General features: G+C 40.7%; 1 protein-coding gene across 1 annotated transcript; it reads left to right on the top strand.

Annotated features, from left to right (window-relative positions):
* On the top strand, nucleotides 1-16,496 carry LOC138320950 (uncharacterized). Its single transcript, XM_069264274.1, has 2 exons — nucleotides 1-681; nucleotides 11,468-16,496. Exon 2 carries the CDS (start codon nucleotides 11,500-11,502, stop codon nucleotides 13,837-13,839), a length of 2,340 nt encoding a protein of 779 aa, XP_069120375.1. The 5' UTR covers nucleotides 1-681; nucleotides 11,468-11,499; the 3' UTR covers nucleotides 13,840-16,496.
* Nucleotides 16,497-18,664: the final 2,168 nt, after the last annotated feature.

Raw genomic sequence — 18,664 nt, 5'->3', positions numbered from 1 at the left:
CATTGTCTGGTAGGTAAAAACTGTTCAACATAATTGTTCTATTATTCTGCTGTTCAAGTTCTTATGATTGGTGTGAGTTGGTGGTAGTGCCGTCATGCAGTATTTTCCACTTTGATTACAGACATACAATATACATGTTCTTTTTTTCCTGTATATATTTCTAAAATAGCTTGTTATTACTCCAAAGTATTTTTTCGTGATGATGATGATGAGAACTCCTAACTTTGCCTGTTGCCCTATCCCTGGCGTATTTTATAAGCTGTGAGGTTTTCTTCTATTTTACAATGGATATAACATTTCTTCCAGTTCTTTTTTTTCTTTTTTCCATTTATGTTTTTTTTTTTTTTTTTTATAATTATTATTATTTTTATTAATTTCCGTGTTTACACGTTCAGATGAGATTTCTATCTGTTGGGAGATGTCATTTTAACTAATATTGTGTCATCTATTAGTTGATTAAAGCTTTCAAGAAAAACATTCCAAGACTAGTCTAATATCTGGTGATTTTCCTTTTAGTAGAGCTTGCAACGGTTAATATTGTCGCGTTCCCTTAAATTTTATCGGGATATAATTCACCTGTGCTGTAAGAGTTACTTCCCTTGATTAGATATGTACGCTGCAGGTTCGTAGACTTGTTTAAGTGGGCCGCAGACACAACATGACACTGTAAAACTGAAATAGGTAAGAATGTAAATATATAAATTACATGATGAACCTTTCTTTGAATTGCTGAGGAGATGAGTGACTTGATCATTATCTCATATAAAATCAGCACAGTAACCGCTAAGTTACTGATCAAGTGAATGTCGGTCATGATCACAAATCTAGATACAGATGTAACTTTACGTCGATTATTTTGAGATTATTTGTACTCAAATTGTTATTATCATACAATCACTGGTATGGCAAGTAGATCTAAGGAAAAACAAGAATAAAATAAAGGGCATTCAGTACTGTCATAGTAATCAAATGGGTGAATATCGGAATGTTATTTTTTTACTTTCGTTTTGTTTACCGGAAGTAGGATATGGCCATGAAGCATATCATGTAGTCAGCCCTGAGCCGAGCTTTGTGTTGTTATCCTCCAAAATAGCAGGTATTAAAATAATTGTTGGCACAAAGAATCTTTGAGTTATTTGTTAGCTATACATACTATTTATATTTCTTGAAATTAATATGGATTTCATAAATAGACCATTATCTCTTTTCAAGGGGCAAAACCATGTAACCTACAGTCATAGGTATTTAGCCTGCTGGGAAGTCAAAGACCCACTATAGACTAATATCTCTATATATTAGTCTAACTTTATAGTGGGTCTTTGACTTCCCAGCGTGCTAAATACCTTTACCACAATCGAGCGCGACATTTTGCGATTTTTCTAAATTGTTTGAAATCTATGCTTTTTTGAGATGAATAATTTTAATCCAAACAGCAAGTATACATAGCTGGTCTGATAAGTATAAATTTCAACATAAATATCAATTTATAACAAATTCGTCTTTTTTGGTAACCCCGTTAACAAGTACCTGTCTTGCCGATCTCACTGTTCACCCGAGCCGAGCCTAAGCTAAGGGTAGGCAACTTTCCGATCCCAAGATTTTTTAGGTCACCTGAGACAAAGTCTCATTGTGACCTAATTCTAAATGCCTTTTGTCCATCGTTGTCCGTCGTCTGTCGTCCGTTGTGCGACGATAAACATTTTACATTTTCGACTTCAAAATGTGAAAAAGTCTGCCGTATCCTACAGTGTAGCTTCCAGTGTAACTTCTACAGTATCACGCAGGCCTATGATTATGATGGAAACACCACTCAGGAAGATGTAGTAAAACCCAAGGCTTGCCAAGGGTTTTACAACATTTTGTGATCCCGAGGGTAGAATATCCCTATCCTTCCTATCCACTTATGAAAGAGTATTTTTCTTTCATACCTCAACGTTTCAATGCAATTTTACAACTACATAATATCCTGCCATTTTGAAATAAATTCCAAGAAATCCACGACTGGAAGTCAATTTTCCATACATGAAAAATAACGTGATATTTTCAACACAAATCCCATTGCTTGCATCTTTTATAGTATAGCCAGTCAATTTTGTGAAAAAAGAAATAAAAATTTTACCAAGGAAATAGAGATTTTGTTGACGCTGTGATGTCACAAGGCTTTATTGCATGAGTAGCCATGCAATACAGCCTCAGGGGACATGAGTGTATTGCCCTAGACCAGCCAGTATTACACATGTAGGTATGAAAGAAAACGATCTACATCAAATAGGGAATTAAGGTATGTGAAAAAAGCAAGACCACATTTTAATTATCTAATTAATTTTCTTTTGAATTTTGTTAAGTTTTGTACTAAGTGTCATTTAATTAATGCTCAAATATTAATATAACATATAGATTGCTTTTACATTAATTACATTATACAATATTGTAATACTAACGTGTGCATTCTACAGGTACATTTATTAAAAAAGCTCGGGTTCGGGGAGTTGTCTGCCCATAGTTCAGGCTCGGCTCAGGTAAACAGAGAGATCGGCGAGACAGGTACTTGTCAACGCAATTACTAAAAAAGGCGGAATTTGTTATGAAATAATTGGATATTTATGTTGAATGTATACCTTTATGATGTATTTTGAATAACAGCAATTCTTGTCAAAAAAACATAATATTTTAATATTTTGGAAAAATCAAGAAATGTCACACTCGTTGTGGTCTACATGGTTTAGCCCTTTGAAAAGTGATAAAGGTCGATTTATGAAATTCAGATTAATTTCAAGAAATGTAACTTACTTAGAAAGATAAAACATAACACAAAGAATTGTTGTGTCAAAAATTGTTTTAATATGTGCTATTGTTGAGTAGAAAAACGAAAATAGCCGAAGCTCAAACTCGGGTTTAAAAGCTTGGGCTTGGGGCGGGCTACATAGTTTAGCCCCCACCGTAACTAGCATAAACACCTTCTTATCTTTATCAATAGAATGTATGACCGTTTTCATTAATTCCGAACAACCGGTTCGACCGTTTGTAAAAGTCATTACTTCAAGTATAAACCGTGGCAGACCTACAATTTTTGATATGGGCCTGTGAGAGCTTTGTCAAGGCTCGTCTGAAAACAATATGAAATCCTATACCTGTACTGAAGTAACTACCAGTTTCCCCAAACCTATACCTATACAGTCATACCTACCAGTCTCCACAAACCTATACCTGTACTGACATACCTACCGGTCCACAAACCTATACTTGTACTGACATACCTACCAGTCTCCACAACCCCATACCTGTACTGACATACCTACCAGTCTCCACAACCCCATACCTGTACAAACATACTTAGCAGTCTCCACAACCCCATTCCTGTACTAACATACCTACCAGTCTCTACAACCCCATACCTGTACCGACATACCTACCAGTCTCCACAACCCCATACCTGTATTGACATACCTACCAGTCTCTACAACACTATACCTGCACTGACATACCTACCAGTCCTCTACAACCCCATACCTGTACCGACATACCTACCAGTCTCTACAACCTATACCTGTACCGACATACCTACCAGTCTCCACAAAACCTATACCTGTACAGACATACCTACCAGTCTCTCACAACCCCATATACCTGTACTGACATACCTACCAGTCTCCACAACCCCATACCTGTACTACATACCTACCAGTCTCCAACCATCTTACAACACTATACCTGTACTGACATACCTACCAGTCTCACAACACTATACCTGTACTGACATACCTACCAGTCTCTGTACTGACATACCTACCAGTCTCTACAACTCCATACCTGTACTGACACTACCTACCAGTACATACCTACAGTCTACCCCATACCTGTACTGACATACTACCAGTCTCCACAACCCATACCTGTACTGACATAGCTACCAGTCTCCACAACCTATACCTGTACTGACATACCTACCAGTCTCCACAACCCCATACCTGTACTGACATACCTACCAGTCTCTACAACACTATACCTGTACTGACATACCTACCAGTCTCTACAACCCCATACCTGTACTGACATACCTACCAGTCTCCACAACCCTATACCTGTACTGACATACCTACCAGTCTCCACAACCCCATACCTGTACTGACATACCTACCAGTCTCCACAACCCCATACCTGTACTGACATACCTACCAGTCTCCACAACCCCATACCTGTACTGACATACCTACCAGTCTCTACAACCCCATACCTGTACTGACATACCTACCAGTCTCCACAACCCCATACCTGTACTGACATACCTACCAGTCTCCACAACACTATACCTGTACTGACATACCTACCAGTCTCCACAACCCCATACCTGTACTGACATACCTACCAGTCTCCACAACACTATACCTGTACTGACATACCAACCAGTCTCTACAACACTATACCTGTACTGACATACCAACCAGTCTCCACAACCCCATACCTGTACTGACATACCTACCAGTCTCCACAACCCCATACCTGTACTGACATACCTACCAGTCTCCACAACCCCATACCTGTACGACATACCTACCAGTCTCACAACCCCATACCTGTACTGACATACCTACCAGTCTCCACAACCCATACCTGTACTGACATACCTACCAGTCTCTACAACCCCATACCTGTACTGACACACCATCTCTACATCTTCCATACCTACCCCATAACCTATACCTGTACTGACATACCTACCAGTCTCCACAACCCCATACCTGTACTGACATACCTACCAGTCTCCACAACCCCATACCTGTACTGACATACCTACCAGTCTCCACAACACTATACCTGTACTGACATACCTACCAGTCTCCACAACCCCATACCTGTACTGACACACCTACCAGTCTCCACAACCACTATACCTGTACTGACATACCTACCAGTCTCCACAACCCATACCTGTACTGACATACCTACCAGTCTCCACAACCCCATACCTGTACTGACATACCTACCAGTCTCCACAACCCCATACCTGTACTGACATACCTACCAGTCTCCACAACCCCATACCTGTACTGACATACCTACCAGTCTCCACAACCCCATACCTGTACTGACATACCTACCAGTCTCCACAACCCCATACCTGTACTGACATACCTACCAGTCTCCACAACCCTATACCTGTACTGACATACCATACCAGTCTCCACAACCCCATACCTGTACAACTACCTACCAGTCTACCACGATACCTACAACACTATACCTGTACTGACATACCTACCAGTCTCCACAACCCCATACCTGTACTGACATACCTACCAGTCTCCACAACACTATACCTGTACTGACATACCTACCAGTCTCCACAACCCCATACCTGTACTGACAACCTACCAGTCTCCACAACCCCATACCTTACTAGACATACTACCAGTCTCTACAACCCCATACCTGTACTGACATACCTACCAGTCTCCACAACCCCATACCTGTACTTGACATACCTACCAGTCTCTACAACCCCATACCTGTACTGACATACCTACCAGTCTCCACAACCCCATACCTGTACTGACATACCTACCAGTCTCTACAACCCCATACCTGTACTGACATACCTACCAGTCTCCACAACCCCATACCTGTACTGACATACCTACCAGTCTCTACAACCCCATATACCTGTACTGACACACCTACCAGTCTCCACAACCCATACCTGTACTGTACATACCTCCAGTCTCACAACCTTACTGTACTGACTCCACAAGTCCCAACCCAACCTGTACTGACATACCTACCAGTCTCCACAACCCCATACCTGTACTGACATACCTACCAGTCTCCACAACCCCATATCTGTACTGACATACCTACCAGTCTCCACAACCCCATACCTGTACTGACATACCTACCAGTCTCCACAACCCCATATACCTGTACTGACATACCTACCAGTCTCCACAACCCATACCTGTACTGACATACCTACCAGTCTCCACAACACAACCTTATCATACCACGTCTACAACCCCATCCTGTACTGTCACACCTACCAGTCTCCACAACCCCATACCTGTACTGTCACACCTACCAGTCTCACAACCCATACCTGTACTGACATACCTACCAGTCTCCACAACCCCATACCTGTACTACATACCTACCAGTCTCTACAACCTATACCTGTTACTGACATACCTACCAGTCTCCACAACCCCATACCTGTACTGTCACACCTACCAGTCTCCACAACCCCATACCTGTACTGACATACCTACCAGTCTCCACAACACCATACCTGTACTGACATACCTACCAGTCTCCACAACCCCATACCTGTACTGACATACCTACCAGTCTCCACAACCCCATACCTGTACTGACATACCTACCAGTCTCCACAACCCATACCTGTACTGACATACCTACCAGTCTCCACAACCCCATACCTGTACTGACATACCTACCAGTCTCCACAACCCATACCTGTACTGACATACCTACCAGTCTCTACAACACCATATACTGTATACCTGACCATACCTACCAGTCTCCACAACCCCATACCTGTACTGCATACACCTACCAGTCTCCACAACCCCATACCTGTACTTACATACCTACCAGTCTCCACAACCCAATACCTGTACTGACATACCTACCAGTCTCTACAACACTATACCTGCACTGACATACCTACCAGTCTCTACAACCCCATACCTGTACTGCCACACCTACCAGTCTCCACAACCCCATACCTGTACTGACATACCTACCAGTCTCCACAACCTATACCTGTACTGACATACCTACCAGTCTCCACAACCCCATACCTGTACTCCACACCTACCAGTCTCCACCAGTCCTACCCCAATACCTGTACTGACATACCTACCAGTCTCAACCACCTGTACTACCATACCTGTACTGACATACCAAACCAGTCTCCACAACCCTATACCTGTACTGACATACCTACCAGTCTCCACAACCCCATACCTGTACTGACATACCTACCAGTCTCCACAACCCCATACCTGTACTGACATACCTACCAGTCCCTACAACCCTATACCTGTACTGACATACCACCAGTCTCCACAACCCCATACCTGTACTGTCATACATACCTACCAGTCTCTCACAACCCAAATACCTGTACTGACATACCTACCAGTCTCACAACCCATACCTGTACTGACACACCTACCAGTCTCCACAACCCCATACCTGTACTGGACATACCTACCAGTCTCTACAACCCAATACATGTACTGACATACCTACCAGTCTCCACAAACCCATACCTGTACTGACATACCTACCAGTCTCCACAACCCTATACTGTACTGACATACCTACCAGTCTCCACAACCCATACCTGTACTGACATACCTACCAGTCCTCCACAACCCATACCTGTACTGACAACCCTACCAGTCTCCACAACTATACCTGTACTGACATACCTACCAGTCTCCACAACCCCATACCTGTACTGACATACCTACCAGTCTCCACCAACCCTACCTGTATGACATACCTACCAGTCTCACAACCCATACTGTACTGACATACCTACCAGTCTCCACAACCCCATACCTGTACTGACATACCTACCAGTCTCCACAACCCAATACCTGTACTGACACACTACCAGTCTCCACAACCCCATACCTGTATGACATACCTACCAGTCTCCACAACACTATATACCTGTACTGACATACCTACAGTCTCCACAACCCATACCTGTACTGACACACCTACCAGTCTCCACAAACCCCATACCTGTACTGACATACCTACCAGTCTCCACAACCTATACCTGTACTGACACACCTACCAGTCTCCACAACCCCATACCTGTACTGACATACCTACCAGTCTCCACAACCCATACCTGTACTGACATACCTACCAGTCTCCACAACCCATTACTGTACTACATACCTGTCTCCACAACCCATACTGTACTGACATACCTACCAGTCTCTACAACCCCAATACCTGTACTGACATACCTACCGTCTCCACAAACCCCATACCTGTACTGACACACCTACCAGTCTCCACAACCCCATACCTGTACTGACATACCTACCAGTCTCTACAACCCCATACATGTACTGACATACCTACCAGTCTCCACACAACCCCATTACTGTACTGACATAACCTACCAGTCTCTCACAACCCATACCTGTACTGACATACCTACCAGTCTCCACAACCCCAACCTGTAGACATACCTACCTGTACTGTCACACCTACCAGTCTCCACAACCCCATACCTGTACTGACATACCTACCATCCACAACACATACTGTACTGTACCACCAGTTTCTACAACACATACCTGTACTGCAGTACCTACCACTCAACCACTATACCTGTACTGATCCTACAGTCTCACAACCCCATACTGTACTACAGCCACCAGTCTCCACAACCCCATACCTGTACTGACACACCTACCAGTCTCTCACAACCCCATACTGTACTGCCTACTACATACCTACCAGTCTCCACAACCCCATACCTGTACTGACATACCTACCAGTCTCCACAACCCCATACCTGTACTGACATACCTACCAGTCTCCACAACACCATACCTGTACTGACATACCTACGTACCTACAACAGTCCACTGTACTGACACACCTACCATCTCCACAACTGTACTGTCACTGACATACCTACCAGTCTCCACAACCCTATACCTGTACTGACATACCTACCAGTCTCCACAACCCCATACCTGTACTGACATACCTACCAGTCTCCACAACCCCATACCTGTACTGACATACCTACCAGTCTCTACAACCCCATACCTGTACTGACATACCTACCAGTCTCCACAACCCCATACCTGTACTGACATACCTACCAGTCTCCACAACCCATACCTGTACTGACATACCTACCAGTCTCCACAACCCCATACCTATGTACTGACATACCTACCAGTCTCCACAACCCCATACCTGTACTGACACACCTACCAGTCTCCACAACCCCATACCTGTACTGTCACACCTACCAGTCTCCACAACCCCATACCTGTACTGACATACCTACCAGTCTCCACAACCCCATACCTGTACTGACATACCTACCAGTCTCTACAACACTATACCTGTACTGACATACCTACCAGTCTCTACAACCCCATACCTGTACTGTCACATACCTACCAGTCTCCACAACCCCATACCTGTACTGTCACATACCTACCAGTCTCCACAACCCCATACCTGTACTGACATACCTACCAGTCTCCACAACCTATACCTGTACTGACATACCTACCAGTCTCTACAACCCCATACCTGTACTGTCACACCTACCAGTCTCCACAACCCTATACCTGTACTGACATACCTACCAGTCTCCACAACCCCATACCTGTACTGACATACCTACCAGTCTCCACAACCCTATACCTATACTGACATACCTACCAGTCTCCACAACCCCATACCTGTACTGCACACCTACCAGTCTCCACAACCCCATACCTGTTACTGCCACACCTACCAGTCTCCACAACCCCATACCTGTACTGTCACACCTACCAGTCTCCACAACCCCATACCTATACTGCCACACCTACCAGTCTCCACAACCCCATACCTGTACTGTCACACCTACCAGTCTCCACAACCCCATACCTGTACTGACATACCTACCAGTCTCCACAACACTATACCTGTACTGACATACCTACCAGTCTCCACAACACTACCATACATGTACTCCACATACCTGACATACCACCAGTCTCCACAACACTTACATACTGTACCTACCAGTCTCCTCAACCCATACCTGTACTACATACCTACCAGTCTCCACAACCCCATACCTGTACTTACATACCTACCAGTCTCTACAACCCCATACCTGTACTGACATACCTGCCGGTCTCCACAACCCCATACCTATACTGCCACACCTACCAGTATCCACAAAACTATACCTATACTGACATTCCTGCCAGTCCCTACAACACTATACCTATACTGACATACCTACCGGTCTATACAACCCTATACTGTACTGATACAACTAACAGTCTTTACAACCCCATTCCTGTACTGCCACATCTACCAGTCTCCACAACACTATATATGTACCACCTGACATACCAACCAGTCTTGACAACACTATACCTGTACTGACATACCTACCAGTCTCCACAACCCTATACCTGTACTGACATACCTACCAGTCCCCGCAACACTATACCTGTACTGACATACCAACCAGTCTCTACAACTCCATACCTGTACTGACATACCAACCATTCTCCACAACCCCATACCTTTACAGACATACCTACCAGTCTCAACAACACTATATCTGTACTGACATACCAACCAGTCTCTACAACCCCATACCTGTACTGACATACCAACCAGTCTCTACAACCCCATACCTGTACAGACATACCTACCAGTCTCTACAACACTATACCTGTACAGACATACCTACCAGTCTCTACAACACTATACCTGTACAGACATACCTACCAGTCTCTACAACCCTATACCTGTACTAACATAACTACCAGTCTCCTAAACCCCATACCTGTTCTGACATACCTACCAGTCCCTACAACACAATACCTCTACTGACATACCAACCAGTCTCTACATCCCCATACCTGTACTGATATACCAACCAGTCTCTACAACACTACACCTGTACCACCCGACATATTATCAGTCTCCACAATCCAATGCCAGGCCACAGGATCATGAAACAGTCTTAGACTTAAATTTTTGCTAAGCCAATAAAAAATGACATACTGCTTTGCAACGTCATCTGGGATTGGCTAAGTCTAAACTTAAGACTGTTTGATTTTTAAGACCTTTTCATGATGCTGGGGCCTGGGGACTTGCTCAAATGGTTGGACTGACACCATGGGAACAACAGGGTAATCAAATTTGATATATTCATATCAATGACTTGCTGTGTGAAAGATATTTATTTGGCTGGTAGCTTGGCTAATAGGTGGATAATCAAACAGACGCGAAAACGTCAGGGGTCACCTACCCGATCACGTGGGTTTCTTCCTGGCACTCTGGTTTCCTCCCACTCTAAGATCCCTCGCGCGCTTACATCCAGGTCATCGAAAGTGATTTGTATAAGTTGTATTACTTGTTTCGCAATCGATGTAAAATAAATTAAGTTTATATTTTTAATCAAAATTGTTCAGATTCAAGCTCCCTGATGCCTGAGGGAAGGTACGAAAATTTTGATTAAATTACTGTTTAATAACGAATTTGTCTTTGAAACCACTTTGGATGCTACTCATATTTGACTGGTGGCATAGTAGTTGCTAAGGGTGGGAGTTCAATTATAAGCCTCGGTTTTTGTGATATTTACTAAATAACCAGGTGAGCTGTGCAGAACCCTTCATTTATTTTTGTACTGTTACTGTTTATTTTTATAATCATATTTTCATTTCAGAATGCTAAGCCGTTCTGTACTGCCAGTTGCCCATGGCAGAGGGAGGCCTGTACTGGGATGATGGTCCCAACATTAATGATGACGATCTGTTCTCTGAAGGTCCTGTCGACAGTATCACCAGTCGTCCGCTGTTACAAGCATTTCGACCAGACGATAATGATCCACTGTCGCAACGGCAGCGAAATGAACAAGATAACCATTTTAGAATTGCGACATCTTTATTTGACACAAATTCCAGCAATTTAAACACAATTCCAGGACAAAATGAATTCAAACTTGACGATGGAGGATCACAAACAGAAGAAACAAACCTGGACACCTCTGATATCACAGACTGTCCAATTTGTCTTGACACTTTGGAACGACCGAAGGCATTGCCATGCCTACACACATTCTGTCATGACTGTTTGGATTCGTTTATATCGGAGAGGAGTAGTAATTCTGCGCGAAGGCCACCGTTGAGAAGTTTTCCATGTCCAATTTGTAGACGGGACAGCTCTCCGCCTGATCCTAGTAAACACCACAAGGATTGGTCCGACCAGTTTCCTACTAACAATGTGATGTTAGAGTTAATCAGAATAGGAAAAACGCAGCATAATCCTACACATAAAATAGATCCGACAATCAAACAAAAATCCAAAGTCGATGGCAAAACTAAACCTCCAGAAAATAAATATTGTGGAAACTGCCAAACTTTTTCTAGAAAAACTGTGAAGGCAAACTTGCGTTGTGAGCAATGTTCAGTGAACCTTTGTGAAGCTTGTGATAGTGTGCTTCATTCACACGGCACTGATCACACACGTGTCTTAGTTGACGCTTGTCATTCAGAAAGTCAGATAAAGTTACCTCCCTTCAAGAATGTGGAACCCAGAGACTTTTACCCGTCAAGGTTGGTATGCAGACAGCATGGTCTGGCGTTTGAATGCTTCTGTGTGATACACAAGTGTTGTGTATGTATCAACTGCATGAAAGATGAACACGCGAAGTGTGATGGAGTTCACACATTCAAAGAATATTCTCGAATATTGAAGCGTGGAAACTCCGAATTAAAACCAGCTGTGAAAGATAGCCTGTCAGCTATGGATACATTGGCTGTCCTCTTCAAGAGGCACAAGACTTTGGTATCTGCTGACCGTGAAGCCATCCTGAGAGATATTGGCGAAGTACGGGATGGCATTAATAATCAGTTAGACGTCCTTGAAAGAAGTTTAAAGGATCAGGTTTCCAACGTTTCGGGAAATGAAGGACGCTTGTTAGATACAGTGATCGTACGATGCGAAAGTCTGAATGAAGACTTGAATCAAGCTCTTCAGCTACTTAACACAGCATTGCATGACGGCGACGATAAGAGGGTCATATCGGCCGCCCTGTTTTGTCACGTCCAGATACAACAATCTGTAGCAGTTGTGAAAGAAATTTCTGGAATCCACAGTGTTCCTCGTCTTTCCATCAACATAAGCCCCTTTCTAACGTCTTTGCTAGATTTAGACAGTTTTGGCGAAACAAATTTTGTACGTGAAAAGACAAAACTTCCGCAATCCGTTCGAAAAATCCTGCCACTGAATTCCAGAACCGTACACGAGATCTTGCGGTTCAATGCACGTACTTATTTAGATTGTTCTGTGTGCGGGATCACTAGTGCCTTGTACCTACCCAATAATGAGGTGATTCTGGTCGACTTCGCAAACAAAGCCGTCAAACTGTTTACCGACTATGGGCATCTTATCCACCAAACCGAACTGACTTACCGTCCTTGGGACATCTGCAGTGTCGGCGATGACACATTTGCAGTCACAATACCCTATAAACAGAAGATAATCTTTTTGAAGCGTGCGCCCCAGCCAAATGTGTTCATACGACTATACGGCATGGAAATGGATCTCAAAACCTGCTGTTATGGCATCACGTTTTACAGGGGTGGCCTGGTGGTCAGTTGTCCTACAGACAAGAAAACCACATTGTTTGATGTTACGAAAGATGGCACTAAAGGTCAGTTAAAGCAGTTTTGTAAGCTCCCGCTTCCTTGCTGGCAGCTTGTGACGAATAACGTTCAAAGAGAAGTGATTGGCACACATGACGTTGACAATGGTGGTTTAGTGAGGGTGTCTGCATTCTCTAAATTTTCGGAAGAATCTTTTGGACCTCACCTCGCCAAGAGTCTGCGCGGCTGTGATGTAGATAGAGAAGGAAATGTTTACCTATGTGGACGTCAATCTAAAAACATCGTACAAGTATCGCCGTCCTCTGGAAGTAGAGTACTGCTGACGGCAGTGAACGGACTTAAAGAACCATCGACAATCGCTGTGTATGAAGATAAGTTCTTAGTAGCCGATGTAGCTAGCAATGAAATCGGGATTTATGAAATGCTATGAGTATTCGCTATCATATAAAATGACTAAACAAAAAGAAAAAAAATCGATTCATGAAAGTGCAGTATAAAGCCTTACTTTTAAAATGAAAAAGAATACAAATGATTTTGGGTGATGTTAGTGTAGTAGTAATTACGGTAGTATTTGTTAGATTTTGTACAAAGCTGCGATATCGTTACCTTTAGTGAAAGATATTTGAAACGGATGCCTTTTAAAAGATAGATCTAAACGATACATATACATAGAGATAATGATACTGTAAAGAAAATACTGAGTAGCTTCAATAGTTTAACAAAAATCGTTTTCGTTTTGTCATTGTATTAACATACGAGTATAACAGATAAATATTCATAATGATGCCTTATGAATGATAGAAAAGTGTTTAAATACTTACATAAGCATATTTTTTATTCTTATTTTTTATTTTTATTTTATCAGAAGGTATGTTAATATTTGTGAGAGGTGCCCCTGTTTACCTACTGATATAGCAGTAGATTTAACGACCTGATAGTAAGTATCATCAAACACTGTAAACTCTTTCCAGTGTTTGAAAGTGATCTCCACAGTGACTGGTAGACTGGTACTCCTACGAGGAAGACATTCGTCTGTTTGTTCTGGCGGCACTCTAGGTCGTCAAGAATCGGAGTCAACAGTTGTATGTAAACCCTACTGACTTCCCGGTCAGGTTACAGGGGCTGGCACTCCTACAGTGTGTATACACAGTACTGATTAAACCGTTATGTAGGCATAAAAGTATCATTCAAATGAAGAGTGCTGGAATTGTTTGTTTTAAAGTAAGTGTCATTGTTTAATGATTATTGTTGGGGTTTTAATGTTTTGTCCTTAAACAATGAGAGACTGTAAAAAATTATCTTTTATTTGTATTGATGAGGTAGATGGTATATTATAAGACTCGTTCGTATGTTGATATGAAGGATAGGGATATTCTACCCGAGGGACACAAAATATACCAGCCTGACTGACACAAAATGATGTAAAACACTGAGCTTGCCGAGGGCTTAAAAAACATTTTGTGATTCAGAGGGTAGAATATCCCTATCCTTCGTATCCATGTATAAAGAGTATTTTTCACTCATACAACGAGGCTTTATTGCAATTTTACTATAACTTTCCCCATTTTGAAATCAATTTGAAAAAAACGCGACTGCAAGTCGATTCCCCATATATAAAAATTGCGTGATAATTTCATTGCAAATCCCGTTGTTTGTATCTTTTAAAGTAAACCAAGCAAAGTTTTTGGGAAAAAAAGAAAAGTTACAATTGTACCGATCAAATAGTAATTTTGTTGACGCTGTGACGTCACAAGGCTTTATTGCATGGGAAGCCATGCAATACAGCCTCATACGACATGAGTGTATTGCCTGAGACCAGCCAGTTTTACACGAATAGGTATGATAGAAAATGTATTTCTGTATAAGCACATTATTAGCTCACCTGGTCCGAAGGACCAAAGTAAGCTTATGCGATATTGAAACTAAGCAAAGGACAGCACCCATAATGCAAAGGTAGCATCATTATAGGGTGAGGATTCGAAATTGTACAAATAATGGGGCTGACCACCGGGGGCCTGAGGGGCAGAGTCAAAAGGGGTCAATCACTGAGAGGCGGGGTTAAAAGGGTCAAATTGGGCTACTATTTTCACATAAATTACTTCCTCTTTGAAACTATGTATTGGATAGCATATTCGTATGGTATCTACAGTAACATTATATGGTTGGAATTCAAAATTTGACAAATCGTGGGGTCAATTTTAATATTTTCTCTTATTGTAAGAGTCTTTGTAATTAAATACCTGGGCCTCTTGTTTTTGCGTACACAATATTTCGCGTCTTAGGTTTTTCAACACTTTTGCGAAAATATTTGATTTGTGAAAATATGTATCTCGTGTGTTATGAACTAGTTTACTGTAATTTAGTTCACATCAAACGAATTTTAGACATTTTAGACTGGTTTCATAATGAAATGATCAAAAATGTTTAGTTTGATACTATTTTCATAACTCCAAGGAAAGACAGTGAAATGTGTGACTGGTCATCTTCTTTTTTTCATTCTGTGAAAATTAATCAAAACTTTTTATAGTATGTTATGGGTACATAAATAAAGTATTTCGACATATAAAACGTACATGTAATTGTGGTGTCACTCGTTATCACGTTATCCTATGCTACTGTGGTAAAATGTATGACATTATTTAGAATATAGTTAAATAATTTGTCACTATTTGGGACCCTTTTTCACGAACATTCTGTAATTCAATGTAATACTTCATATTTAGATTTCCCATAGCAAAACATTGCAGAATTTGAGGAACACCAGTAATTCAATACTTTTCTTCTGAGAACATTGGGAAAGTTCGTGATGAAACAGTGCCCAAAATTATACCTAACTCGACCTATGTATTACATGAAATATTTTGAACATGGTTATGTTTTGAAAACATGTAATGGACTGATTAAAAGCATAGATGAGATACCAGTGATTGATGAGAAGTCATAATAAACTGTCATTTATAAAGGAGCAAAGAACCGTTAGGCAGTTATACAAATAACGAATAAAGTTAATTGTCTAATTTTACATTGATTCTTAGTTGTCTAATATGTATAAAGGAAATAATTTCAAAAATAAAATGTATTTACTTTAATTGCAAATGTGTTACGACTGTATTATTTACCTGGAATACAAATTAAGAATACAATCACTGAACTATGTTATGTTGCATCGTCATGATCAGCCTCACAAAACTACCAAAATACTTGTGGTATCAATGTCGGTCTTACTTCTGCATTGCTCTTCCTTCTTATTATATAATTTCTGATTTAATGATAGATTGCCAAGTATGCGGTGTAACTAACTCCAACCGATCACATAATGCTGACAACTGGCAAACTAAGTCGTCCTGTTACCTGTTTGCTGAGCATTCCCACCTATGCTGTAGTTACTACTTGTTTTTTCACCAAACTTAAGACCAAATTGAGATAGTTAGTATCAATGGAGACATTGCGTGAAGACAATTGTGTAATAAAAAAAGTGGGCTAGAATAAAAAAGAAACTAACTACGGTTCTTGCTACTTATATATACAGTGGAACTCGGTTAATACGAAGATCTTTTCAGAGGTTTTATTAAATACACGAGATAATGTCTGTCCGTGTTTTATTGACTCGGGGTTGGATATTTACCCTTTTAGTATGTAATTTTGTGTCGAGATTTACGAATGAAGCGTATAACATCAGTAAAATATAATCCGTCTAAATATATTTTTGTTATAAACATATATTTATTTACAAGGCATACATCCACGTTGTATACATACAAATACCCGATATACAGTGTAAATAATGTTGAGTTTCTTTTATTTGTATATACATTACTATCTATGCATAGTCTCAATCAAATTGATTCTGTAGACAGGAAACTATTTTGGAGTACAGAAAGGAAATTAAATAACTGATTGGGCGATTTGTAAACCAGCAATTTTAACATTTCACACCCTTCATTAGCGTGGAGTTCTTTAAACTCTATTATTTGTACGATGTTGTACCAGTGGTATTTCATTTCTTTTGCATTAAGTTCTAAAATTGATCAAATATTTAACTTTTTTTCACATCAAGTGTAAGCATGGTTGGGACTTTGTATAGAGTTACACGATTCGAAGAATAACAAATACAGAATGAACTGTTAGCTGCAAAAGGAATTAAAGATTGTGTAAAGCTTTTCAATCAAGTTCCTCACGAGACAGAGAAAAGCTAAACTTGACATATATCACCAACACCAAACATATGCGAAGCATTCACATTGATATACTTTTCGATTATATACCCTCGTGTCTACCCCATCGATTGCTTCTAATTGAAAACTATAATTTCTAACCGTTTATAAAATTCATTGTCAGGCTCTTAGGAATATTAGGCTATATCAAATAAACTTTTACCGAAGCCAAGCCAGACAGATGTCACTTTTTAGAACGAACTTTTTATTGACAGAACAAAAATTCGTGTAACGGTGTTAGTGTGAGGATGTTTGTTTTTATTTTATTTTGATTTGGTTTTTTTTTTTTTTTTTTTTTTTTTTTTTGGGGGGGGGGCTGGTTAGCTATGACTTGATTTGAAGTTTTGAAATATATTAAAATAAAGAAATATTACTTTCTGAATATTTCTCCGTTTATTTCTGTTCACAATACCGGCTTATAAATAAAAGGGTGTTTGACCCAAGTTGATGACTAACTTCTGTGCATCTCACACGTTTGATGTTTAATATCTAAAGGTCATTTACTTGATATTTCTCCAATCCTCACACGAATGAACATATACGCTGTCAACATGACCGTTAAAGTTTGCGGGTCAAGCCGCGCCATCAATTTTTATCGAGGGTCGACTCCATACAAAGCACTTCAATCTAATAACGATTCAGCTTTTCAACGCACAGACGAGGATCAGACCCTATTGAAGTAAGTACATATAGATATAAATGGAAATTAATTCTGAATTATCCGGTTTCCTATTCTGAAAATCGTTTTGGTCATAGCACATACAATAAGAACGAAAAAGAAAAACACATAGATGCTATGATTTAACGCATCCCTAGGAACATTTAAACAAAGACTAATAATAAATGACTCAAATCATATAGTTATAACTTTGTGTGGTTCAATAATGGAACTTACCACCGTATACAACATATTTGTTTTGATTTATCGATTTCGCGTTTTCATTGAATTCAAACATTTTCTTGTTCAATTCCAGTCAAATCCGTTAGGATTATTGATAAAAAGTTATTGATATTAGAGCAAATTTTGAATTTCTTAATACT

Source organism: Argopecten irradians, chromosome 4, assembly GCF_041381155.1.
Source record: "Argopecten irradians isolate NY chromosome 4, Ai_NY, whole genome shotgun sequence".
Classification (NCBI taxonomy): Eukaryota; Metazoa; Mollusca; class Bivalvia; order Pectinida; family Pectinidae; genus Argopecten; species Argopecten irradians.
Note: the sequence above shows the minus strand (reverse complement) of the source record. Positions and strands in the feature narration are given on the sequence as shown.

Excerpts from the sequence above, each read along its gene's own strand:
- LOC138320950 (XM_069264274.1), top strand. The coding sequence starts at position 11,500 with ATGGCAGAGGGAGGCCTGTACTGGGATGATGGTCCCAACATTAATGAT.